General features: G+C 47.0%; 1 protein-coding gene and 1 long non-coding RNA gene across 3 annotated transcripts in view; one reads left to right on the top strand and one right to left on the bottom strand.

Moving 5' to 3' along the window:
• The window catches only part of PLXND1 (plexin D1), a 118,685-nt gene that overhangs the window by 42,885 nt on the left and 48,659 nt on the right, over positions 1-27,141 (top strand). For both annotated transcript variants that reach the window (XM_077276723.1, XM_077276722.1), the window contains exons 2-8: positions 14,585-14,761; positions 19,880-20,011; positions 20,095-20,195; positions 22,276-22,408; positions 24,872-25,049; positions 25,652-25,760; positions 25,840-25,936. In XM_077276723.1, coding sequence (XP_077132838.1) covers positions 14,585-14,761; positions 19,880-20,011; positions 20,095-20,195; positions 22,276-22,408; positions 24,872-25,049; positions 25,652-25,760; positions 25,840-25,936 — 927 coding nt within the window. The remainder of the gene's footprint in view (positions 1-14,584; positions 14,762-19,879; positions 20,012-20,094; positions 20,196-22,275; positions 22,409-24,871; positions 25,050-25,651; positions 25,761-25,839; positions 25,937-27,141) is intronic.
• Positions 1-27,141, bottom strand: part of LOC143787738 (uncharacterized) — a 79,718-nt gene that overhangs the window by 8,755 nt on the left and 43,822 nt on the right. The window lies entirely within an intron of this gene.

Genomic DNA, 27,141 nt, shown 5'->3' on the forward strand with positions numbered 1-27,141 from the left:
GAGCGGACTAATCAGACCCTTGAGACATATCTGAGGTGTTTTGTCTCTGCTGACCAGGATGATTGGGTTGCTTTTTTGCCATTGGCAGAGTTCGCCCTCAATAATCGGGCCAGTTCTTCCACCTTGGTGTCCCCGTTTTTCTGTAATTCGGGGTTTCACCCTCGATTTTCCTCCGGTCAGGTGGAATCCTCGGATTGTCCTGGAGTGGATGCGGTGGTGGAGAGATTGCATCACATCTGGGGGCAGGTTATGGACAATTTGAAGTTGTCCCAGGAGAAGACTCAGCGTTTTGCCAACCGTCATCGTCGTGTTGGTTCTCGGCTTTGTGTTGGAGATTTGGTGTGGTTGTCTTCTCGTTTTGTCCCTGTGAGGGTCTCTTCTCCTAAGTTTAAGCCTCGGTTCATCGGCCCTTATAGAATATTGGAGATTCTTAATCCTGTTTCTTTCCGTTTGGACCTCCCTGCGTCCTTTTCCATTCATAACGTTTTTCATCGGTCGTTATTGCGCAGGTATGAGGTACCTGTTGTACCTTCAGTTGAGCCTCCTGCTCCGGTGTTGGTTGAGGGTGAGTTGGAGTACGTTGTGGAGAAAATTTTGGACTCTCGTGTTTCCAGACGGAAACTCCAGTATCTGGTCAACTGGAAGGGTTACGGCCAGGAGGATAATTCTTGGGTCAATGCATCTGATGTTCATGCTTCTGATCTTGTTCGTGCCTTCCATAGGGCTCATCCTGGTCGCCCTGGTGGATCTGGTGAGGGTTCGGTGCCCCCTCCTTGAGGGGGGGGTACTGTTGTGAATTTGGATTCTGGGCTCCCCCGGTGGCCGCTTGTGGAATTGGACTTGTCATCCTCTTTCCTGTTTCACCTGGTTCCATCAGTAGTGGGTGTCGCTATTTAAGCTCATTTCTCTGGTGGTTTCTTGCCGGTCAACAATGTTATCTGATGCCTCTCAGTGCTTGTTCCTGCTTCTAGACAACTACTAGATAAGTTGGACTTTTGTCCATGTTTTGTTTTGCCTATTTGTTCCAGTTCACAGCTGAAGTTTTGTTACTGTGTCTGGAAAGCTCTCGTTGATCAGGGATTGCTACTCTGGCGTTATGAGTTAATGCCAGAGTTTAAGGTAATCTCTGGATGGTGTTTTGTTAGTGTTTTTCTGCTGACCATGAAAGTATACTATCTGTCTTCTGCTATCTAGTAAGCGGACCTCAAATTTGCTAAGACTATTTTCCTGCTGCGTTTGTTGTTTCATCTGAACTCACCGTCATTATATGTGGGGGGCTACTGTCTTCTTTGGAATATTTCTCTAGAGGTGAGCCAGGTCTTATATTTCCCTCTGATAGCTATTTAGGTCTTAGGCCAGAGCTGGGCATCTAGCGATAAATAGGAAATGCTACCTGGCTATTTCTAGTTGCGCGGCAGGCTTAGTTCATGGTCAGTATAGTTCCATCTTCCGAGAGCTGTCCCTCTATAGGCTTGCTATGATCTCTGCCTGCAGAGATCATGACAGCAGAGGTACAGTGTGACGAGCCATGCTGCACATTATAAGGCGATAGGTATATAGCGGAGGTACAGTATGACGAGCCATGCGGCACATTGTCAGGCGATAGGTATATAGCGGAGGTACAGTGTGACAAGTCGTGCGGCACATTGTCAGGCGATAGGTAAATAGCGGAGGTACAGTGTGACGACCCATGCGGCACATTGTCAGGCGATAGGTATATAGCGGAGGTACAGTGTGACGTCCCATGCGGCACATTGTCAGGCGATAGGTATATAGCGGAGGTGCAGTGTGACAAGTCGTGCGGCACATTGTCAGGCGATAGGTATATAGCGGAGGTACAGTGTGACGTCCCATGCGGCACATTGTCAGGCGATAGGTATATAGCGGAGGTGCAGTGTGACAAGTCGTGCGGCACACTGTTAGGCGATAGGTATATAGCGGAGGTACAGTGTGACGAGCCGTGCAGCACATTGTCAGGCGATAGGTATTTGGTGGAGGTACAGTGTGACAAGCCATGCGGCACATTGTCAGCGTATAGGTATATAGCGGAGGTACAGTGTGACGAGCCGTGCGGCACATTGTCAGGCGATAGGTATATAGCGGAGGTACAGTGTGATGAGCCGTGCGGCACATTGTCAGGCGATAGGTATATAGCGGAGGTACAGTGTGACGAGCCGTGCAGCACATTGTCAGGCGATAGGTATATAGCGGAGGTACAGTGTGACGAGCCGTGCAGCACACCATCAGGCGATAGGTATATAGCGGAGGTACAGTGTGACGAGCCATGTGGCACATTATCAGACGATATGTATATAGCGGAGGTACAGTGTGACGAGCCGTGCGGCACATTGTCAGGCGATAGGTATATAGCGGAGGTACAGTGTGACGACCCATGCGGCACATTGTCAGGCGATAGGTATATAGCGGAGGTACAGTGTGACGAGCCGTGCAGCACACTGTCAGGCGATAGGTATATAGTGAAGGTACAGTGTGACGAGCCGTGCGGCACACTGTCAGGCGATAGGTATATAGCGGAGGTACAGTGTGACGAGCCATGCGGCACATTGTCAGCGTATAGGTATATAGCGGAGGTACAGTGTGACGAGCCGTGTGGCACATTGTCAGGCGATAGGTATATAGCGGAGGTACTGTGTGACGAGCCGTGCAGCACATTGTCAGGCAACAGGTATATAGTGGAGGTACAGTGTGACGAGCCATGCGGCACATTGTCAGGCGATAAGTATATAGCGGAGGTACAGTGTGATGAGCCGTGCGGCACATTGTCAGGCGATAGGTATATAGCGGAGGTACAGTGTGACGAGCCGTGCGGCACATTATCAGGCGATAGGTTTATAGCGGAGGTACAGTGTGATGAGCCGTGCAGCACACCGTCAGGCGATAGGTATATAGCGGAGGTACAGTGTGACGAGCCGTGCGGCACATTGTCAGGCGATAGGTATATAGCGGAGGTACAGTGTGATGAGCCGTGCTGCACATTGTCAGGCGATAGGTATATAGCAGAGGTACAGTGTGACGAGCCGTGCAGCACACTGTCAGGCGATAGGTATATAGTGAAGGTACAGTGTGACGAGCCGTGCGGCACACTGTCAGGCGATAGGTATATAGCGTAGGTACAGTGTGACGAGCCGTGCGGCACATTATCAGGCGATAGGTATATAGCGGAGGTACAGTGTGACGAGCCGTGCGGCACATTGTCAGGCGATAGGTATATAGCGTAGGTACAGTGTGACGAGCCGTGCGGCACATTGTCAGGCGATAGGTATATAGCGGAGGTACAGTGTGACGAGCCGTGCGGCACATTGTCAGGCGATAGGTATATAGCGTAGGTACAGTATGACGAGCCGTGTGGCACATTGTCAGGCGATAGGTATATATATAGTGGAGGTACAGTGTGACGAGTCATGCGGCACATTATCAGGCGATAGGTATATAGCGGAGGTGCAGTGTGACGAGCTGTGCGGCACACTGTCAGGCGATAGGTATATAGCGGAGGTACAGTGTGACGAGCCGTGCGGCATATTGTCAGGCGATAGGTATATAGCGTAGGTACAGTGTGACGAGCCGTGCGGCATATTGTCAGGCGATAGGTATATAGCGGAGGTGCAGTGTGACGAGCTGTGCGGCACATTGTCAGGTGATAGGTATATAGCGGAGGTACAGTGTGACGAGCCGTGCGGCACATTGTCAGGCGATAGGTATATAGCGGAGGTACAGTGTGACGAGCCGTGCGGCACATTGTCAGGCGATAGGTATATAGCGGAGGTACAGTGTGATGAGCCGTGCAGCACATTGTCAGGCGATAGGTATATAGCGGAGGTACAGTATGACGAGCCGTGCGGCACATTGTCAGGTGATAGGTATATAGCCGAGGTACAGTGTGACGAGCTGTGCTGCACATTGTCAGGTGATATGTATATAGCGGAGGTACAGTATGACGAGCCGTGCGGCACATTGTCAGGCGATAGGTATATAGCGGAGGTACAGTGTGACGAGCCGTGCGGCACATTATCAGGCGATAGGTATATAGCGGAGGTACAGTGTGACGAGCCGTGTGGCACACTGTCAGGCGATAGGTATATAGCCGAGGTACAGTGTGACGAGCCGTGTGGCACACTGTCAGGCGATAGGTATATAGCGGAGGTACAGTGTGACGAGCTGTGCTGCACATTGTCAGGCGATAGGTATATAGCGGAGGTACAGTGTGACGAGCTGTGCGGCACATTGTCAGGCGATAGGTATATAGCGGAGGTACAGTGTGACGAGCTGTGCTGCACATTGTCAGGCGATAGGTATATAGCGGAGGTACAGTATGACGAGCCGTGCGGCACATTGTCAGGCGATAGGTATATAGCGGAGGTACAGTGTGACGAGCCGTGCGGCACATTATCAGGCGATAGGTGTTATGACCCCAGTGGACAGGGTCTCAGAGGAACGTGTAAGTATGCAAGATACAAAAATCCAGCTCATAGGGCTGTGGTAACTGGGTTGACCAAATAGCTACTCCTAACGCCAACACTAGAAGTAGCCGGGGATCATGCCTACGGTGATCGCTAGATGACTCGCACCAGCCGGAGAATCTAACTACCCCTAGGAGAAGAAAACAAAGACCTCTCTTGCCTCCAGAGAAAGGGACCCCAAAGCAAGATACAAGCCCCCCACAAATAATAACGGTGAGGTAAGAGGAAATGACAAACACAGAAATGAACCAGGTTCAGCAAAGAGAGGCCAGCTTACTAATAGCAGAATATAGCAAGATAACTTATCTGGTCAACAAAAACCCTATAAAAATCCACGCTGGAGATTCAAGAACCCCCGAACCGTCTAACGGTCCGGGGGGAGAACACCAGCCCCCTAGAGCTTCCAGCAAAGGTCAGGATACAGATAGGAACAAGCTGGACAAAAATACCAAACAAAACAAAAGCAAAAAGCAAAGAAGCAGACTTAGCTTGAAAAACAGGAACCAGGATCAGAGGACAAGAGCACAACAGATTAGCTCTGATTTCAACGATGCCAGGCATTGAACTGAAGGTCCAGGGAGCTTATATAGCAACGCCCCTGAACTAACGGCCCAGGTGAGGATATAGAAAAAGACAGACGCTCCAGAATCAAATCACTAATGACCACTAGAGGGAGCAAAAAGCAAAATCACAACAGTACCCCCCCCCCCTTAGTGAGGGGTCACCGAACCCTCACCACGACCACCAGGGCGATCAGGATGAGCGGCGTGAAAGGCACGAATTAAATCGGCCGCATGAACATCAGAGGCGACCACCCAGGAATTATCTTCCTGACCATAGCCCTTCCACTTGACCAGGTACTGAAGCCTCCGCCTGGAGAGACGAGAATCCAAGATCTTCTCCACCACGTACTCCAACTCGCCCTCAACCAACACCGGAGCAGGAGGCTCAGCAGAAGGAACCACAGGCACAACGTACCGCCGCAACAAGGACCTATGAAACACGTTGTGGATAGCAAACGACACAGGAAGATCCAGGCGAAAGGATACAGGATTAAGAATTTCCAATATCTTGTAAGGACCAATAAAACGAGGTTTAAATTTGGGAGAGGAAACCTTCATAGGAACAAAGCGGGAAGAAAGCCACACCAAATCCCCAACACGTAGTCGGGGACCCACACCGCGGCGGCGGTTGGCAAAGCGCTGAGCCCTCTCCTGTGACAACTTCAAGTTGTCCACCACAAGATTCCAGATCCGCTGCAACCTATCCACCACAGAATCCACCCCAGGGCAGTCAGAAGGTTCCACATGACCCGAAGAAAAACGAGGGTGGAAACCAGAGTTGCAGAAAAACGGCGAAACCAAGGTGGCGGAACTAGCCCGATTATTAAGGGCAAACTCAGCTAACGGCAAGAAGGTCACCCAATCGTCCTGATCAGCAGAGACAAAACACCTCAAATAAGCCTCCAAAGTCTGATTAGTTCGCTCCGTCTGTCCATTAGTCTGAGGATGGAAAGCAGACGAAAACGACAAGTCAATGCCCATCCTACTACAAAAGGATCGCCAGAATCTGGAAACGAACTGGGATCCTCTGTCTGACACAATATTCTCAGGGATGCCGTGCAAACGAACCACGTTCTGGAAAAACACAGGAACCAGATCGGAAGAGGAAGGCAGCTTAGGCAAAGGAACCAAATGGACCATCTTGGAGAAGCGATCACATATCACCCAGATAACAGACATGCCCTGAGACACCGGAAGATCAGAAATGAAATCCATGGAGATATGTGTCCAAGGTCTCTTAGGGACAGGCAAGGGCAAGAGCAACCCGCTGGCACGAGAACAGCAAGGCTTAGCTCGAGCACAAGTCCCACAGGACTGTACAAATGACCGCACATCCCTAGACAAGGAAGGCCACCAAAAGGATCTGGCCACCAGATCTCTGGTGCCAAAAATTCCTGGGTGACCTGCCAACACCGAGGAATGAACCTCGGAAATGACTCTGCTGGTCCACTTATCAGGCACAAACAGTCTGTCAGGTGGACAAGAATCAGGCCTATCAGCCTGAAATCTCTGCAACACACGTCGCAGATCTGGAGAAATAGCTGACAAGATAATACCATCCTTAAGAATACCAACAGGTTCAGCGACTGCAGGAGCATCAGGCACAAAGCTCCTGGAAAGAGCATCGGCCTTCACATTCTTTGAACCTGGTAAATACGAGACAACAAAGTCAAAACGGGAGAAAAACAATGACCAGCGGGCCTGTCTAGGATTCAGGCGTTTAGCAGACTCGAGATACATCAGATTTTTGTGATCAGTCAAGACCACCACACGATGCTTAGCACCCTCGAGCCAATGACGCCACTCCTCAAATGCCCATTTCATGGCCAACAACTCCCGATTGCCCACATCATAATTTCGCTCCGCAGGCGAAAACTTCCTGGAGAAAAAGGCGCAAGGTCTCATAACAGAGCAACCAGGGCCTCTCTGCGACAAAACGGCCCCTGCTCCAATCTCTGAAGCATCCACCTCAACCTGAAAGGGAAGCGAGACATCAGGCTGGCGCAAAACAGGCGCCGAAGTAAACCGACGTTTCAACTCCTGGAAAGCCTCCACGGCAGCAGGAGCCCAATTAACCACATCGGAGCCCTTCTTGGTCATATCCGTCAAAGGTTTCACAATGCTAGAAAAGTTAGCGATAAAACGACGGTAGAAGTTAGCGAAACCCAAGAACTTCTGAAGACTCTTAACTGACGAGGGCTGAGTCCAATCAAGAATAGCTCGGACCTTGACTGGGTCCATCTCCACAGCAGAAGGGGAAAAAATGAACCCCAAAAAGGGAACCTTCTGTACACCAAAAAGACACTTAGAGCCCTTGACAAACAAAGAATTTTCACGCAAAATTTTAAAGACCATCCTGACCTGCTCCACATGCGAGTCCCAATTATCAGAAAAAAAACAGAATATCATCCAGATAAACGATCAGAAATTTATCCAGATAGTTCCGGAAAATGTCATGCATAAAGGACTGAAAAACTGAAGGGGCATTAGAGAGCCCAAAAGGCATCACCAAGTACTCAAAATGACCTTCGGGCGTATTGAATGCGGTTTTCCATTCATCCCCTTGCTTAATGCGCACAAGGTTGTACGCACCACGAAGGTCTATCTTGGTAAACCACTTGGCACCTTTAATCCGGGCAAACAAATCTGACAACAGCGGCAAAGGATACTGAAATTTAACAGTGATCTTATTTAAAAGCCGATAGTCAATACAAGGCCTCAAAGATCCGTCCTTTTTGGCCACAAAAAAGAATCCCGCACCAAGAGGGGAAGAAGAAGGACGGATGTGTCCTTTCTCCAGAGACTCCTTGATATATGAACGCATAGCGGTATGTTCAGGTATCGACAGATTAAACAGTCTTCCTTAGGAAATTTACTGCCTGGGATCAAATCTATTGCACAGTCACAGTCCCTATGAGGAGGCAATGCACTGGACCTGGACTCGCTAAAGACATCCTGATAATCAGACAAATACTCCGGAACTTCCGAAGGCGTAGAAGAAGCAATAGACAAGGGCAGGGAATCTCCATGAATACCACGACAGCCCCAACTAGACACTGACATAGCCTTCCAGTCAAGGACTGGATTATGGGTCTGTAACCATGGCAGCCCCAAAACAACCAAATCATGCATTTTATGTAGAACGAGAAAACGTATCACCTCGCGGTGTTCAGGAGTCATGCACATGGTAACCTGTGTCCAATACTGCGGCTTATTTTCTGCCAATGGTGTAGCATCAATACCCCTAAGAGGGATAGGATTTTCTAATGGTTCAAGAATAAAACCACAGCGCTTAGCAAATGACAGATCCATAAGACTCAGGGCAGCACCTGAATCTACAAACGCCATGACAGGATAAGATGACAGTGAGCAAATCAAAGTCACAGATAGAATAAACTTAGGATGCAAATTACCAACGGTGACAGGACTAACAACCTTAGATATACGTTTAGAGCATGCTGAGATAACATGTGTAGAATCACCACAGTAGTAGCACAAGCCATTCCGGCGTCTATGAATTTTCCTCTCATTTCTAGTCAGGATTCTATCACATTGCATCAAATCAGGTGTCCGTTCAGACAACACCATGAGGGAATTTGCGGTTTTTCTATCACATTGCATCACATCAGGTGTCTGTTCAGACAACAACATGAGGGAATTTGCGGTTTTGCGCTCCCGCAACCGCCAGTCAATTTGAATAGCCAGGGACATGGTATCATTCAGACCTGTGGGAATGGGAAAACCCACCATAACATTCTTAATGGCCTCAGAAAAGCCATTTCTAAAATTAGCGGCCAGTGCACACTCGTTCCAATGTGTCAGCACGGACCATTTCCGAAATGTTTGGCAATACACCTCAGCCTCGTCCTGGCCCTGAGACATAGCCAGCAAGGCTTTCTCTGCCTGAATCTCAAGATTGGGTTCCTCATAAAGTAAACCGAGCACCAGAAAAAACGCATCAATATCAGCCAATGCCGGATCTCCTGGCGCCAACGAAAAAGCCCAATCCTGAGGGTCACCCCGTAAGAATGAAATAACAATTTTTACTTGTTGAGCAGAGTCTCCAGACGAACAAGGTTTCAGGGACAAAAATAATTTACAATTATTCCTGAAATTCCTAAACTTAAATCGGTCTCCTGAAAACAATTCAGGAATCGGAATCTTGGGTTCAGACTTAGGATTTCTGGTAACATAATCTTGTATACCCTGCACACGAGCGGCAAGCTGGTCCACACTTGTAATCAAGGTCTGGACATTCATGTCTGCAGCAAGCTTAAGCCACTCTGAGGTAAAGGGGAAAAGAAAAAAAAAAAAAGAGAGAGGGGAAAAAAAACTCAAAATTTTATTTCTTATAATCCCACTTCTGCAATGCATTAAACATTTAATACTGTCCTGGCATACTGTTATGACCCCAGTGGACAGGGTCTCAGAGGAACGTGTAAGTCTGCAAGATACAAAAATCCAGCTCATAGGGCTGTGGTAACTGGGTTGACCAAATAGCTACTCCTAACGCCAACACTAGAAGTAGCCGGGGATCATGCCTACGGTGATCGCTAGATGACTCGCGCCAGCCGGAGAATCTAACTACCCCTAGGAGAAGAAAACAAAGACCTCTCTTGCCTCCAGAGAAAGGGACCCCAAAGCAAGATACAAGCCCCCCACAAATAATAACGGTGAGGTAAGAGGAAATGACAAACACAGAAATGAACCAGGTTCAGCAAAGAGAGGCCAGCTTACTAATAGCAGAATATAGCAAGATAACTTATCTGGTCAACAAAAACCCTATAAAAATCCACGCTGGAGATTCAAGAACCCCCGAACCGTCTAACGGTCCGGGGGGAGAACACCAGCCCCCTAGAGCTTCCAGCAAAGGTCAGGATACAGATAGGAACAAGCTGGACAAAAATACCAAACAAAACAAAAGCAAAAAGCAAAGAAGCAGACTTAGCTTGAAAAACAGGAACCAGGATCAGAGGACAAGAGCACAACAGATTAGCTCTGATTTCAACGATGCCAGGCATTGAACTGAAGGTCCAGGGAGCTTATATAGCAACGCCCCTGAACTAACGGCCCAGGTGAGGATATAGGAAAAGACAGAAGCTCCAGAGTCAAATCACTAATGACCACTAGAGGGAGCAAAAAGCAAAATCACAACAGATAGGTATATAGCGGAGGTACAGTGTGACGAGCCGTGTGGCACACTGTCAGGCGATAGGTATATAGCCGAGGTACAGTGTGACGAGCCGTGTGGCACACTGTCAGGCGATAGGTATATAGCGGAGGTACAGTGTGACGAGCTGTGCTGCACATTGTCAGGTGATAGGTATATAGCGGAGGTACAGTGTGACGAGCTGTGCGGCACATTGTCAGGCGATAGGTATATAGCGGAGGTACAGTGTGACGAGCTGTGCTGCACATTGTCAGGCGATAGGTATATAGCGGAGGTACAGTGTGACGAGCTGTGCGGCACATTGTCAGGCGATAGGTATATAGCGGAGGTACAGTATGACGAGCCGTGCGGCACATTGTCAGGCGATAGGTATATAGCGGAGGTACAGTATGACGAGCTGTGGGGCACATTGTCAGGCGATAGGTATATATATAGTGGAGGTACAGTGTGACGAGTCATGCGGCACATTATCAGGCGATAGGTATATAGCGGAGGTGCAGTGTGACGAGCTGTGCGGCACACTGTCAGGCGATAGGTATATAGCGGAGGTACAGTGTGACGAGCCGTGCGGCATATTGTCAGGCGATAGGTATATAGCGTAGGTACAGTGTGACGAGCCGTGCGGCATATTGTCAGGCGATAGGTATATAGCGGAGGTGCAGTGTGACGAGCTGTGCGGCACATTGTCAGGTGATAGGTATATAGCGGAGGTACAGTGTGACGAGCCGTGCGGCACATTGTCAGGCGATAGGTATATAGCGGAGGTACAGTGTGACGAGCCGTGCGGCACATTGTCAGGCGATAGGTATATAGTGGAGGTACAGTGTGATGAGCCGTGCAGCACATTGTCAGGCGATAGGTATATAGCGGAGGTACAGTATGACGAGCCGTGCGGCACATTGTCAGGTGATAGGTATATAGCCGAGGTACAGTGTGACGAGCTGTGCTGCACATTGTCAGGTGATATGTATATAGCGGAGGTACAGTATGACGAGCCGTGCGGCACATTGTTAGGCGATAGGTATATAGCGGAGGTACAGTGTGACGAGCCGTGTGGCACACTGTCAGGCGATAGGTATATAGTGAAGGTACAGTGTGACGAGCCGTGCAGCATATTGTCAGGTGATAGGTATATAGCCGAGGTACAGTGTGAAGAGCCGTGCGGCACACTGTCAGGCGATAGGTATATAGCCGAGGTACAGTGTGACGAGCCGTGTGGCACACTGTCAGGCGATAGGTATATAGCGGAGGTACAGTGTGACGAGCTGTGCTGCACATTGTCAGGCGATAGGTATATAGCGGAGGTACAGTGTGACGAGCTGTGCGGCACATTGTCAGGCGATAGGTATATAGCGGAGGTACAGTGTGACGAGCTGTGCTGCACATTGTCAGGCGATAGGTATATAGCGGAGGTACAGTGTGACGAGCTGTGCGGCACATTGTCAGGCGATAGGTATATAGCGGAGGTACAGTGTGACGAGCCTTGCGGCACATTATCAGGCGATAGGTATATAGCGGAGGTACAGTGTGACGAGCCGTGCGGCACATTGTCAGGCGATAGGTATATAGCGGAGGTACAGTATGACGAGCTGTGGGGCACATTATCAGGCGATAGGTATATAGCGGAGGTACAGTGTGACGAGCCGTGCGGCACATTATCAGGCGATAGGTATATAGCGGACGTACAGTGTGACGAGCCGTGCGGCATATTGTCAGGGGACAGGTATATAGCCGAGGTACAGTGTGACGAGCTGTGCGGCACATTGTCAGGCGATAGGTATATAGCGGAGGTACAGTGTGACGAGCTGTGCGGCATATTGTCAGGCGATAGGTATATAGCGGAGGTACAGTGTGACGAGCCTTGCGGCACATTATCAGGCAATAGGTATATAGCGGAGGTACAGTGTGACGAGCCGTGCGGCACATTGTCAGGCGATAGGTATATAGCTAAGGTACAGTGTGACGAGCCGTGCGGCACATTATCAGGCGATAGGTATATAGCGGAGGTACAGTGTGACGAGCTGTGCGGCATATTGTCAGTCGATAGGTATATAGCGGAGGTACAGTATGACGAGCCGTGCGGCACATTATCAGGCGATAGGTATATAGTGGAGGTACAGTGTGACGAGCCGTGCGGCACATTGTCAGGCGATAGGTATATAGCGGAGGTACAGTATGACGAGCCGTGCGGCACATTATCAGGCGATAGGTATATAGCGGAGGTACAGTGTGACGAGCTGTGCGGCACATTATCAGGCGATAGGTATATAGTGGAGGTACAGTGTGACGAGCCGTGCGGCACATTGTCAGGCGATAGGTATATAGCGGAGGTACAGTGTGACGAGCTGTGCTGCACATTGTCAGGCGATAGGTATATAGCGGAGGTACAGTGTGACGAGCTGTGCGGCATATTGTCAGGCGATAGGTATATAGTGAAGGTACAGTGTGACGAGCTGTGCGGCACATTGTCAGGCTATAGGTATATAGCGGAGGTACAGTGTGACGAGCCTTGCGGCATATTGTCAGGTGATAGGTATATAGTGGAGGTACAGTGTGACGAGCCGTGTGGCACATTGTCAGGCGATAGGTATATAGCGGAGGTACAGTGTGACGAGCCTTGCGGCATATTGTCAGGTGATAGGTATATAGCGGAGGTACAGTGTGACGAGCCGTGCGGCACATTGTCAGGCGATAGGTATATAGCGGAGGTACAGTGTGACGAGCCGTGCGGCACATTGTCAGGCGATAGGTATATAGCGGAGGTACAGTGTGACGAGCCGTGCGGCATATTGTCAGGTGATAGGTATATAGCGGAGGTACAGTGTGACGAGCTGTGCGGCATATTGTCAGGTGATAGGTATATAGCGGAGGTACAGTGTGACGAGCCGTGCGGCACATTGTCAGGCGATAGGTATATAGCGGAGGTACAGTGTGACGAGCCGTGCGGCACATTGTCAGGCGATAGGTATATAGCGGAGGTACAGTGTGACGAGCCGTGCGGCATATTGTCAGGTGATAGGTATATAGCGGAGGTACAGTGTGACGAGCTGTGCGGCATATTGTCAGGTGATAGGTATATAGCGGAGGTACAGTGTGACGAGCCTTGCGGCATATTGTCAGGTGATAGGTATATAGTGGAGGTACAGTGTGACGAGCCGTGCGGCACATTGTCAGGCGATAGGTATATAGCGGAGGTACAGTGTGACGAGCCGTGCGGCACATTGTCAGGCGATAGGTATATAGCGGAGGTACAGTGTGACGAGCCGTGCGGCACATTGTCAGGCGATAGGTATATAGCGGAGGTACAGTGTGACGAGCCGTGCGGCACATTGTCAGGTGATAGGTATATAGCGGAGGTACAGTGTGACGAGCCGTGCGGCACATTGTCAGGCGATAGGTATATAGCGGAGGTACAGTGTGACGAGCCGTGCGGCACATTGTCAGGCGATAGGTATATAGCGGAGGTACAGTGTGACGAGCCGTGCGGCACATTGTCAGGCGATAGGTATATAGCGGAGGTACAGTATGACGAGCTGTGGGGCACATTATCAGGCGATAGGTATATAGCGGAGGTACAGTATGACGAGCTGTGGGGCACATTGTCAGGCGATAGGTATATAGCGGAGGTACAGTATGACGAGCCGTGCGGCACATTGTCAGGCGATAGGTATATAGCGGAGGTACAGTGTGACGAGCCGTGCGGCACATTGTCAGGCGATAGGTATATAGCGGAGGTACAGTATGACGGGATGATTTCTATTCCCTGACTGCATTCCATCACTTGGTCTTCAGCCATGATGCACGCAGGGAACGAGCAGATCGCTGCGCGCGGCTCCGGGGAGCAGTTTGCTTCGGAGTGTTTCTGCTTAGAAAAGTATTTTTATATTGTGTTTTATTTGCGTGTGCCCCTGAGGAGGATGCATGGCGAGGGATGGTGGGGGTGGGAGGCAGATGGGTGGGGGTGGGGGTGTCAGCCGCCTTGGCACGATCCCAAATAACAGTTTGTAGTAATTATCCCAGAGACTCCAGACAGAAACAATTAGACCCTGATTATTCAATCCCATGTTCATTGGCAAGTGTTGCGAGCGCCCTGGCAACTGTAGGGTTAATGGCCCGATCCTCTGACCTTTTGCTGAAATGAGCGATTTACGTAACGATAAAATCTATGTATTTTATGATCTGAATATACAGACCCCCGCCCCTCCTCCCCGGGTGCCTCCATCTTTGGTTCTCATAGCGGCTCCATGAAATTGATTGAGCTGATGGTGCCAATGTCTGTTATAATAAGTGTGTTGTGCGGCCGGGTGCCCCCGGTGCCCTCCGCGTGGCTCTGACCACTTCCCTTGTCTCACACTGCTCTCTATTCTTTCCAGCTGCAGGATGAGCAGGAGGACTGTGGAGCGGCTCATCTCCAGCACCCGCTCGCTATCAATCGCCCTCTGTCTGCCACCGCGCTCTTCAAGGCTCCGGGGTTGACCTCAGTGGCAGTGGCCAATGTCAGCGGCTACACGGTGGCATTTCTGGGCACAGCCAGCGGGCAGCTTCACAAGGTAATTCACGAGACTGTGCCACCTGTCTGATCAATGGATGTCAAAGAAAAGGAATATGTGTCATAGATAATCTAGATAGAGGGATAGATAATAGATAGATAGACAGATAATAGATAGATAGATAGATAGATAGATAGATAGATAGATAGATAGATAGATAGATAGGCAGAAAATAGATATATAGACAATAGATAGATAATAGATAGATGATAGATAATAGATAGATGATAGATAGATAATAGATAGATAGATAGATAGATAGATAATGGATAGATAGTAGACAGGTAATAGAAGATTGAGATAGATCAAATGATTGATCACTTTCATAGAATCTGAATAGAGGGGTATGTCCACAAACATTTATCATCTATACACTCAATAGGTAACACGTTTTTGCCCCGGGGGAGGGGGGGGGAGTGACAGACGGGGCCCCCACCAGTTGTCATAGCAGAGAGCGCAGAGGGCAGAATACCCCATTACAGACTCTGATAGTCCAGAATATATCACAAAGGTTTGTTCTCCAGCAGGATTTCTGGATTATTGGGGGCCGTATTATCAGAATGTCAGCAGATTTAGGGTATCAGTTTCCAGTAATAATGGTAAATCTTGATACAGGAAAAACATATGTCTTTACACTGTGTTAGCCGGTAGAAAAATATTTAGAATTGAGAGTCCTCAGTGGTTGATACCTTTTAATGGCTAACTGAAAAGATGGGAACAAATTGCAGCTCTGGCGAGTGGCGACTCTGGTCTCTTCATCAGGCACAGAATTACACAAAATCTGAAGAGTCGCATATTTATACACAAGACACAGGCCATTTATAATGACCACGGACAAGATAAAGATCCTCAACTCACATCAGGACCACGAGATCCCAGGAACTTTCTGCTGCATCACATCTAATGGGGTGTACTTAATTATATGCACCAAATGTCCAGATGGCGATTTGTATGTGGGGTAGACGGGGCAAAAGATTAGAACAAGGATGAATTCTCATCCCCACACAATAAGAGAAAAAAGAATGGATCCACCTGTATCCCAGATCACAGCACCATGAACATGAGATTACTTGTATTAAAGGGTAACTTCAACTCTCAGAGAGACAGAAGAGTCTGGGAGTATAAACTGATGACGACCTGTGACGCTCTCAGTGCAGGAATGAATGTGTCACATGGATTTATGTCTTTCTGCATGAACCATGGAGTGTGCTCCTCAGACCATGTGGGGTCATCACAACCCTGGACCAGACCCCAATCACAGGACAATAAAACTCCCACACTCCTTATCTATGAACTGTTCCAATATTTACGGCCACGACTGTTTCTCCCTCTCACATACTGATCGTTCTGCTTCCCGTCACTCGTCTTATCTATTGCATTATTCCTGTGTCTCGTTGTGTATAAATATGGGATTCTTCACATTTTCTGTTATCCTGAGCCTGATGAAGGGACCTGAGGAGTCTCCAAGGCTGCTATTTGTTACCATCTTGTCAGTTAGCCATTAAAGGTAACAACCACTGAGGACTCTGAAATGTTAATAATTTGGTAAATCTCGATAAATTTATGCTACTTGCAGAAGTTTACAGCGAGGCGCCTTTACTTCTGATGACCCACTGTATACTTATCTCACACTTTCCACTTGTTTTCCACTTTGTTCGTCGGCAAAGAGTTCGGCACACGCACCAAAATGTATCTGAGCAACACCTGCCACAAGTGTCACCGGACGACACAGGGTGGGGGAGGGGAAGTAGCTGCACCTGCTCCTGGTCACGTCCGACCCCGGTGGGCGATGTGGTGGGATCGCTGTGACCATTTTCATGTTGCTTTCCCCAGATCCTGACTATACAATACACCCATGAAAACTTTTAGAACTTTGCTAATTTTTTTTCTGGATGTTAATGTTGCAGAATTGCAGAATTTGCTGCTCCAGATTTTTGTCTCACCTTTACCTGGTAAATATGCACTGCCGCCCCTCACCCACAGAACTTGTGTATTCTGCATTCATACCTTTCCTGTGAAAATTGCAAATTCACTTAGCAATGAAAGAGATTATTTTCAGGCTCGAGGTCTGGATGTTGCTCTGAAGTCGCACGGCTGAAAGACAGAACTCGAGCAGTTAGAACCGATCGCTATGGGGAACACTGAGATCAGCTCCACATTTTCGCTGCCCTTCATCACTGCCCATTTTTCGCTCTGATCTGGTCATTATGGTGATCTGATAAAACTCTCCCGAATTTGCATGGAAGTGGCCTCCTATCTCCAGCGATCGCTCGTTTTCCATCTCACACATTACTAATCCAATTCTACCTACTTACGGAGACCTCTAACCCCTCGTTAATAGCGTGTAATTGAAATCCACGTTTCTCGGAGAGGTTGTGAGAATACATTAACAGCTGGAAAGAAAGCTTCCCCAGGATCTAATCCTCCGGAGGGGGAGGCTGGTCATTAGGGATCCTGGACACAGAATTTCATCTCACACCTATCTCCCCCGATAACACCGCGCTATAGCGTCACAGCCCCAGTAATGGAGTAACATCCAAACAGATGCAAATGCAAAGCTGTAATTGGGGTGACTAGTTCTACGGGAGAGAACGGCCGATGTTGTGGGGGGCACTGATGAGTTTATTATCCCAACAGACTGTGGAGGCAGAGTGACGAATCTGAGGTTATGAGCTGGAGGTAATGAATAAAAGAAGAAGGGTGCAATTTATGGAAACGCTTTAATGAAATTTCCTCAGTGGTCATAGATTATTGTTTTGTTATCAGGGACAGCAGCAGCCTGAGGAGCATGAAGCCCTATGTAAAAGAAAACAATTACCGGTACTATAATACTGCCCCTATGTGCAAGAATATAACTACTATAATACTGTTCCTATGTACAAGAATATAACTACTATAATACTGCTCCTATGTACAAGAATATAACTACTATAATACTGCTCCTATGTACAAGAATATAACTACTATAATACTGCTCCTATGTACAAGAATATAACTACTATAATACTGCTCCCTATGTACAAGAATATAACTACTATAATACTGCTCCCTATGTACAAGAATATAACTGCTATAATACTGCTCCTATGTACAAGAATAACTACTATAATACTGCTCCTATGTACAAGAATATAACTACTATAATACTGCCCCTATGTACAAGAATATAACTACTATAATACTGCTCCTATGTACAAGAATATAACTACTATAATACTGCCCCTATGTACAAGAATATAACTACTATAATACTGCTCCTATGTACAAGAATATAACTACTATAATACTGCCCCTATGTACAAGAATATAACTACTATAATACTGCCCCCTATGTACAAGAATATAACTACTATAATACTGCCCCCATATACAAGAATATAACTACTATAATACTGCTCCTATGTACAAGAATATAACTACTATAATACTGCCCCCTATGTACAAGAATATAACTACTATAATACTGCCCCCTATGTACAAGAATATAACTACTATTATACTGCTCCTATGTACAAGAATATAACTACTATAATACTGCCCCTATGTACAAGAATATAACTACTATAATACTGCTCCTATGTACAAGAATATAACTACTATAATACTGCTCCCTATGTACAAGAATATAACTACTATAATACTGCCCCTATGTACAAGAATATAACTACTATAATACTGCTCCCTAAGTACAAGAATATAACTACTATAATACTGTGCCTATGTACAAGAATATAACTGCTATAATACTGCCCCTATATACAAGAATATAACTACTATAATACTGCTCCTATATACAAGAATATAACTACTATAATACTGCCCCTATGTACAAGAATATAACTACTATAATACTGCCCCTATATACAAGAATATAAACTACTATAATACTGCTCCTATGTACAAGAATATAACTGCTATAATACTGCTCCTATGTACAAGAATATAACTACTATAATACTGCCCCTATGTACAAGAATATAACTACTATAATACTGCCCCTATGTACAAGAATATAACTACTATAATACTGCTCCTATGTACAAGAATATAACTACTATAATACTGCTCCTATGTACAAGAATATAACTACTATAATACTGCTCCTATGTACAAGAATATAACTACTATAATACTGCCCCTATGTACAAGAATATAACTACTATAATACTGCCCCTATGTACAAGAATATAACTACTATAATACTGCTCCTATGTACAAGAATATAACTACTATAATACTGCTCCTATGTACAAGAATATAACTACTATAATACTGCTCCTATATACAAGAATATAACTACTATAATACTGCCCCTATGTACAAGAATATAACTACTATAATACTGCCCCTATGTACAAGAATATAACTACTATAATACTGCTCCTATGTACAAGAATATAACTACTATAATACTGCCCCTATATACAAGAATATAACTACTATAATACTGCCCCTATGTACAAGAATATAACTACTATAATACTGCCCCTATGTACAAGAATATAACTACTATAATACTGCTCCTATGTACAAGAATATAACTACTATAATACTGCCCCTATATACAAGAATATAACTACTATAATACTGCCCCTATGTACAAGAATATAACTACTATAATACTGCCCCTATATACAAGAATATAACTACTATAATACTGCTCCTATGTACAAGAATATAACTACTATAATACTGCCCCTATATACAAGAATATAACTACTATAATACTGCCCCTATGTACAAGAATATAACTACTATAATACTGCCCCTATGTACAAGAATATAACTACTATAATACTGCTCCTATGTACAAGAATATAACTACTATAATACTGCCCCTATATACAAGAATATAACTACTATAATACTGCCCCTATGTACAAGAATATAACTACTATAATACTGCCCCTATATACAAGAATATAACTACTATAATACTGCCCCTATGTACAAGAATATAACTACTATAATACTGCCCCTATATACAAGAATATAACTACTATAATACTGCTCCTATGTACAGGAATATTACTAATAGTACTGCCCTACGTACTGTCAGGTATCACTATTAGTAGTTATATACATATCATTAATGAATACTGGTCTGTACTTTGGCAGATTAACCTTGATGCCGGGATGAATATTGTCAGCAGACAGTCTGTACTGATCGCTCGGGGGCAGCCGGTTCACCACATCATGCAGTTTGACCCTGTGGATCCCACCTACCTCTATGTGATGAGCTCCCACCAGGTAACCTGTGCATTGTGCTTTACTGCTCTTGTTTCCTTGAGTCTCCTATTATTCCTCAGTGTTTTATGTTCACCCTTGTGCAGATGAGTCGCGTGAAAGTTGCCGACTGCGAGAAGTTCCTCACCTGTGCGGAGTGTCTCCAGGCTGCGGACCCTTATTGCGGATGGTGCACCATGGAGGCCAGGTGAGTCCCTCAGCTCTGAGATGTTCATGGATGGTTGCTCCTACTTTTAAGACTATTATTCAGTTTTTTTTTGCTATAATTAAAGGGACGGGCATCATAGATAGTTTTGAACAATGGGAATACTTTCCTACAGACATAATTGTTTCTTCAGTTGCAGTTCTTGTATTGCCCCCATGGTCAGTCCCTCTCAGACCCTCCTACTAAACCTCCTGTTCTGCCTTTTAGCCCCATCCCTTCCAGTGCCCCCCATTTTGCTCCGGCCATAGTATTTGCTCCATGATGGCGACATGGTTATTTTTATGCACTTATTTCCCCATTGACTTCTACAAGGTGAAACATTTTATATACTGTTAGGTCCATATATATTTGGACAGAGACAACATTTTTCTAATTTTGGTTATAGAAATTACCACAATGAATTTTAAACATAACAATTCAGATGCAGTTGAGGTTCAGACATTCAGCTTTCATTTGAGGGTATCCACATTAAAATTGGATGAAGGGTTTAGGAGTTTCAGCTCCTTAACATGTGCCACCCTGTTTTTAAAGGGACCAAAAGTAATTGGACAATTGACTCCAAGGCTATTTCATGGACGGTTGTGGGCAATCCCTTCATTATGTCATTCCCAATTAAGCAGATAAAAGGTCTGGAGTTGATTTGATGTGTGGTGCTTGCATTTGGAAGGTTTTGCTGTGAAGTAAACATGCGGTCAAAGGAGCTCTCCGTGCAGGTGAAACAAGCCATCCTTAAGCTGCGAAAACAGAAAAAAACCATCCGAGAAACTGCTACAATATTAGGAGTGGCAAAATCTACAGTTTGTTACATCCTGAGAAAGAAAGAAAGCACTGGTGAACTCATCAATGCAAAAAGACCTGGGCGCCCACGGAAGACAACAGTGGTGGATGATCGCAGAATAATCTCCATGGTGAAGAGAAACCCCTTCACAACAGCCACCAAGTGACCAACACTCTCCAGGAGGTCGGCGTATCAATATCCAAATCTACCATAAAGAGAAGAATGCATGAAAGTAACTACAGAGGGTTCACTGCACGGTGCAAGCCACTCATAAGCATCAAGAAGAAAAAGGCTAAAAAACATCTAAAAAGCCGACACAGTTCTGGAAGAACATTCTGTGGACAGATGAAACCAAGATCAACCTCTACCAGAATGATGGAAAGAGAAAAGTATGGCGAAGGCGTGGTACAGCTCATGATCCAAAGCATACCACATCATCTGTAAAACAAGACTTCAGGCAGTCATTGCCAACAAAGGGTTTTCAACCAAGTACTAAAAATTATCATTTTATTTAAAATTATTGAATCTGTCTAATTTGTTTTGGTCCCTTTAAAAACAGGGTGGCACATGTTAAGGAGCTGAAACTCCTAAACCCTTTATCCAATTTTAATGTGGATACCCTCAAATGAAAGCTGAAAGTCTGAACTTCAACTGCATCTGAATTGTTTTGTTTAAAATTCATTGTGGTAATGTCTATAACCAAAATTAGAAAAATGTTGTCTCTGTCCAAATATATACAGTATGGACCTAACTGTAACAAGTTGCAACATTGTATCACTGGTCATGAGGCCACATTCTGCTTCGTTTTGGGGCTGCTAATTCCTTCATTTGTTTGCAGCGATCTAATACGATTGTAGAGAACTTAATTTGCCGTTTGTCACCAGGTAGCGGCACAGACACGAATCACACGGCGCTGACAATAGAACATAGAATGTGCTCATTACCGGCCCGGACATAAATCACCAGCGATGGCCCAGGTTCACGCTGATGCTTCCATCTGATTAATTAGGCAGCGGATTAATATATGCCGCTACCTGCGACGGCAGCTATAGATACTGTCAGCGAGGTGTGAAGGTCACCGGAAGCAAAAGTGTCCGATCCCAGATAATTCCACATCACTATTCCGGCTCAGATCCCGTCAGCCTCATTAATTTCTCTTCAGCTCACTTCTATTAACCCTGGGAATTTTCCATTGTCTCTGCTGATTCTGCCTCTCTGGAGGGTGATGTGGGGGACGTCTGGGTGCGGCGGGGGACGCTCATATCTATACATGTGTATATACAGGTGCTCCATGCAGCAGGAATGTCGCTATTCTGAAGACTCTGTGTTCTGGACCGGCCCCAGCACAAATGGCACAGACCGCTGCCCGGCCCTACAAGTCATCCCTAGGGAGATCGATGTGTCCTCCAACACCCAGGTGATAATAACAGGGCGCAATAGACAGGGGGACAGAAAACGGTAGGATAGTCAGGGCATCTATAGCAAGACGAGCGTCAGTGCCTCCATAACAGAGCCAGACACAGGGCCTCCATAAAAGTGCCAGACACAGGGCCTCCATAACAGAGCCAGACACAGGGCCTCCATAACAGTGGCAGACACAGGGCCTCTATAACAGTGCCTCCATAACAGAGCCAGACACAGGGCCTCCATAACAGAGCCAGACACAGGGCCTCCATAACAGAGCCAGACACAGGGCCTCCATAACAGAGCCAGACACAGGGCCTCCATAACAGAGCCAGACACAGGGCCTCCATAACAGAGCCAGACACAGGGCCTCCATAACAGTGGCAGACACAGGGCCTCTATAACAGTGCCTCCATAACAGAGCCAGACACAGGGCCTCCTTAACAGAGCCAGACACAGGGCTTCCATAACAGAGCCAGACACAGGGCCTCCATAACAGAGCCAGACACAGGGCCTCCATAACAGAGCCAGACACAGGGCCTCTATAACAGTGCCAGACACAGGGCCTCTATAACAGTGCCAGACACAGGGCCTCTATAAGTGTTTCCATAACAGAGCCAGACACAGGGCCTCCATAACAGTGCCAACAACAGTGCCTCCATAACAGTGCCAGGCACAGTGCCTCCATAACATTGCCAGACACAGTGCCTCCATAACAGAGCCAGACACAGGGCCTCTATAACAGTGCCTCCATAACAGAGCCAGACACAGGGCCTCCATAACAGAGCCAGACACAGGGCCTCCATAACAGAGCCAGACACAGGGCCTCCATAACAGAGCCAGACACAGGGCCTCTATAACAGTGCCTCCATAACAGAGCCAGACACAGGGCCTCCATAACAGAGCCAGACACAGGGCCTCCATAACAGAGCCAGACACAGGGCCTCTATAACAGAGCCAGACACAGGGCCTCCATAACAGTGCCAACAACAGTGCCTCCATAACAGTGCCAGGCACAGGGCCTCCATAACAGAGCCAGACACAGTGCCTCCATAACAGAGCCAGACACAGGGCCTCTATAACAGTGCCTCCATAACAGAGCCAGACACAGGGCCTCCATAACAGAGCCAGACACAGGGCCTCCATAACAGAGCCAGACACAGGGCCTCTATAACAGTGGCAGACACAGGGCCTCTATAACAGTGCCTCCATAACAGAGCCAGACACAGGGCCTCCATAACAGAGCCAGACACAGGGCCTCTATAACAGAGCCAGACACAGGGCCTCCATAACAGTGCCAGACACAGGGCCTCCATAATAGTGCCAACTACAGCGCCTCCATAACAGTGCCAGGCACAGTGCCTCCATAACATTGCCAGACACAGTGCCTCCATAACAGAGCCAGACACAGGGCCTCCATAACAGTGCCATCCACAGTGCCTCCATAACAGATCCAGACACAGTGCCTCCATAACAGTGCCAGCTACAGTGCCTCCATAACAGTGCCAGGCACAGCGCCTCCATAACAGTGCCAGCTACAGTGCCTCCATAACAGTGCCAGGTACAGTGCCTCCATTACAGTGCCAGACACAGTGTCTCCATAACAGAGCCAGCTACAATGCCTCCATAACAGTGCCAGACACAGGGCCTCCATAATAGTGCCAACTACAGCGCCTCCATAACAGTGCCAGGCACAGTGCCTCCATAACATTGCCAGACACAGTGCCTCCATAACAGAGCCAGACACAGGGCCTCCATAACAGTGCCATCCACAGTGCCTCCATAACAGATCCAGACACAGTGCCTCCATAACAGTGCCAGCTACAGTGCCTCCATAACAGTGCCAGGCACAGCGCCTCCATAACAGTGCCAGCTACAGTGCCTCCATAACAGTGCCAGGTACAGTGCCTCCATTACAGTGCCAGACACAGTGTCTCCATAACAGAGCCAGCTACAATGCCTCCATAACAGAGCCAGACACAGGGCCTCCATAACAGAGCCAGCCACAGGTCCTCTATAACAGTGTTATCCATGTTAGCATAGTACCTCTAAATCAGCACATGCTACCAGCCCTATTAGAGTCCACACATAAGAAGCCCCATTACAGTGACAGTCGTCATATTACCAAACTAGTACCCATTCCGCTATGGAGGTGCCCACGCTGTGTCACCATTATAGCTCAAGCCTGATTTGTCTGTATACCCACTGCCAGCCTTCAGCCATCATACCAGGGACTGTGCCCACGTGCCAGCCTTCAGCCATCATACCAGGGACTGTGCCCACGTGCCAGCCTTCAGCCATCATACCAGGCACTGTGCCAGCCTTCAGCCATTATACCAGGGACTGTGCCAGCCTTCAGCCATCATACCAGGGACTGTGCCCACGTGCCAGCCTTCAGCCCCCTATATCTCAGCTTCCAGACCCCTGTGATTGGGCCATGGGGGGCCATGTGTGACTCTTCTCTCTTCTCCCACAGACAATCCTCTTGCAGATCACAGGGAACCTCCCCAGCCTGGCGCAGATGAACACATCCTGTGACTACGGCAATGGCGCGCTCCTGCCGGCGGCCGCCTATGATGCCGGCAGTTCCCAGCACTGGGCCTACTGCTCCTTCCTCCCCAAAGATCAGATCCCAGCATTCGCTGCAAATCAAGGTACAACGTTCTGCAGCCTTGAAAGTTCCAGTAACTTCTCTAGGAAATGTGGTTTTATTGGGAGTATTCCTTTCTTACTTTTTCCAACAACTCTGCTTGCTGTCAGTGATTGAGACCATTCTCCTTTACATCCAGAGGCTGAAAACCTGACTGCTACTTTTTATGGCTGAGGGTTTGTTACAATTACATCCACTCTAGAATTCATACATTTGATCTGCACTGACACATTGTAGCAAACCATCTGAACAGAAGAGAGATTCACATTTGCCTGATACACTGAAACAAAACTTCATCTGTGAGCAGAACTACTTTAGAGGGTTTTTTTAGCTACTGAGTATAAAAAAAAATATATTTATTCACTGACAACAAGTAGAGGCCTTGAAGAAATTTAAGAACTGTTCAGAACTATAGAATAACTAGGATTTAGTTACATAGGGCCGGAAACTGCTTAATGGCCAAATTACCGTGAAAATGGAAGCATTGAGCAGCCGCGGGTGATGGCAGATTACCGTGAAATTGCCCTGTGATTTGGCCATTTGTCAATCGGCCTGTACCTTTAAGGCAAATATATTTATGACCCCGATGGTCCGTCTTTCATCCAGATCATGTGACCATTACTATGGCCGTCGCTGTAGACGGGATCCACCTCGCTCAGCAGAACATTGTGATCTATGACTGTGAGAGGACACAGAGGATCCACCGGAAAACATCGTAAGATCCCGCATTCTCTATGTTCCGTTGTGGAACCTCCGCGAGAAGTTTTCTAACATTAGTGCCCACGATATTACAGGTGTACGAGCTGCGTGACGTCTCCATGGCCGTGTACGTGGTGCGAGAGGCAGCACAAGTGCATGTACAACACTTCGCACTGCGCCGCCGCCATCAAGGTAAGAAAACCAGAGCCGAATAAAATGTAACATAATGCAGGGATGTATGCTGCAATCTGCTGCTCTGCTCACAGTTACTGTGTATATACATTACATTACTGACCCTGAGTTACATCCTGTATTATACTCCAGAGCTGCACTCACTATTCTGCTGGTGCAGTCACTGTGTACATACATTACATTACTGATCCTGAGTTACATCCTATATTATGCTCCAGAGCTGCACTCACTATTCTGCTGGTGCAGTCACTGTGTACATACATTACATTACTGATCCTGAGTTACATCCTGTATTATACTCCAGAGCTGCACTCACTATTCTGCTGGTGCAGTCACTGTGTACATACATTACATTACTGATCCTGAGTTACATCCTGTATTATGCTCCAGAGCTGCACTCACTTTTCTGCTGGTGCAGTCACTGTGTACATACATTACATTACTGATCCTGAGTTACATCCTGTATTATACTCCAGAGCTGCACTCACTATTCTGCTGGTGCAGTCACTGTGTACATACATTACATTACTGATCCTGAGTTACATCCTGTATTATACCCCAGAGCTGCACTCACTATTCTGCTGGTGCAGTCACTGTGTACATACATTACATTACTGATCCTGAGTTACATCCTGTATTATACCCCAGAGCTGCACTCACTATTCTGCTGGTGCAGTCACTGTGTACATACATTACATTACTGATCCTGAGTTATATCCTGTATTATACCCCAGAGCTGCACTCACTATTCTGCTGGTGCAGTCACTGTGTACATACATTACATTACTGATCCTGAGTTATATCCTGTATTATACCCCAGAGCTGCACTCACTATTCTGCTGGTGCAGTCACTGTGTACATACATTACATTACTGATCCTGAGTTATATCCTGTATTATACCCCAGAGCTGCACTCACTATTCTGCTGGTGCAGTCACTGTGTACATACATTACATTACTGATCCTGAGTTACCTCCTGTATTATACTCCAGAGCTGCACTCACTATTCTGCTGATGCAGTCACTGTGTACATACATTACATTACTGATCCTGAGTTACATCCTGTATTATACTCCAGAGCTGCGCTCACTATTCTGCTGGTGCAGTCACTGTGTACATACATTACATCACTGATCCTGAGTTACATCCTGTATTATACTCCAGAGCTGCACTCACTATTCTGCTGGGGCAGTCACTGTGTACGT

Source organism: Ranitomeya variabilis, chromosome 8 (assembly GCF_051348905.1).
Source record: "Ranitomeya variabilis isolate aRanVar5 chromosome 8, aRanVar5.hap1, whole genome shotgun sequence".
Classification (NCBI taxonomy): Eukaryota; Metazoa; Chordata; class Amphibia; order Anura; family Dendrobatidae; genus Ranitomeya; species Ranitomeya variabilis.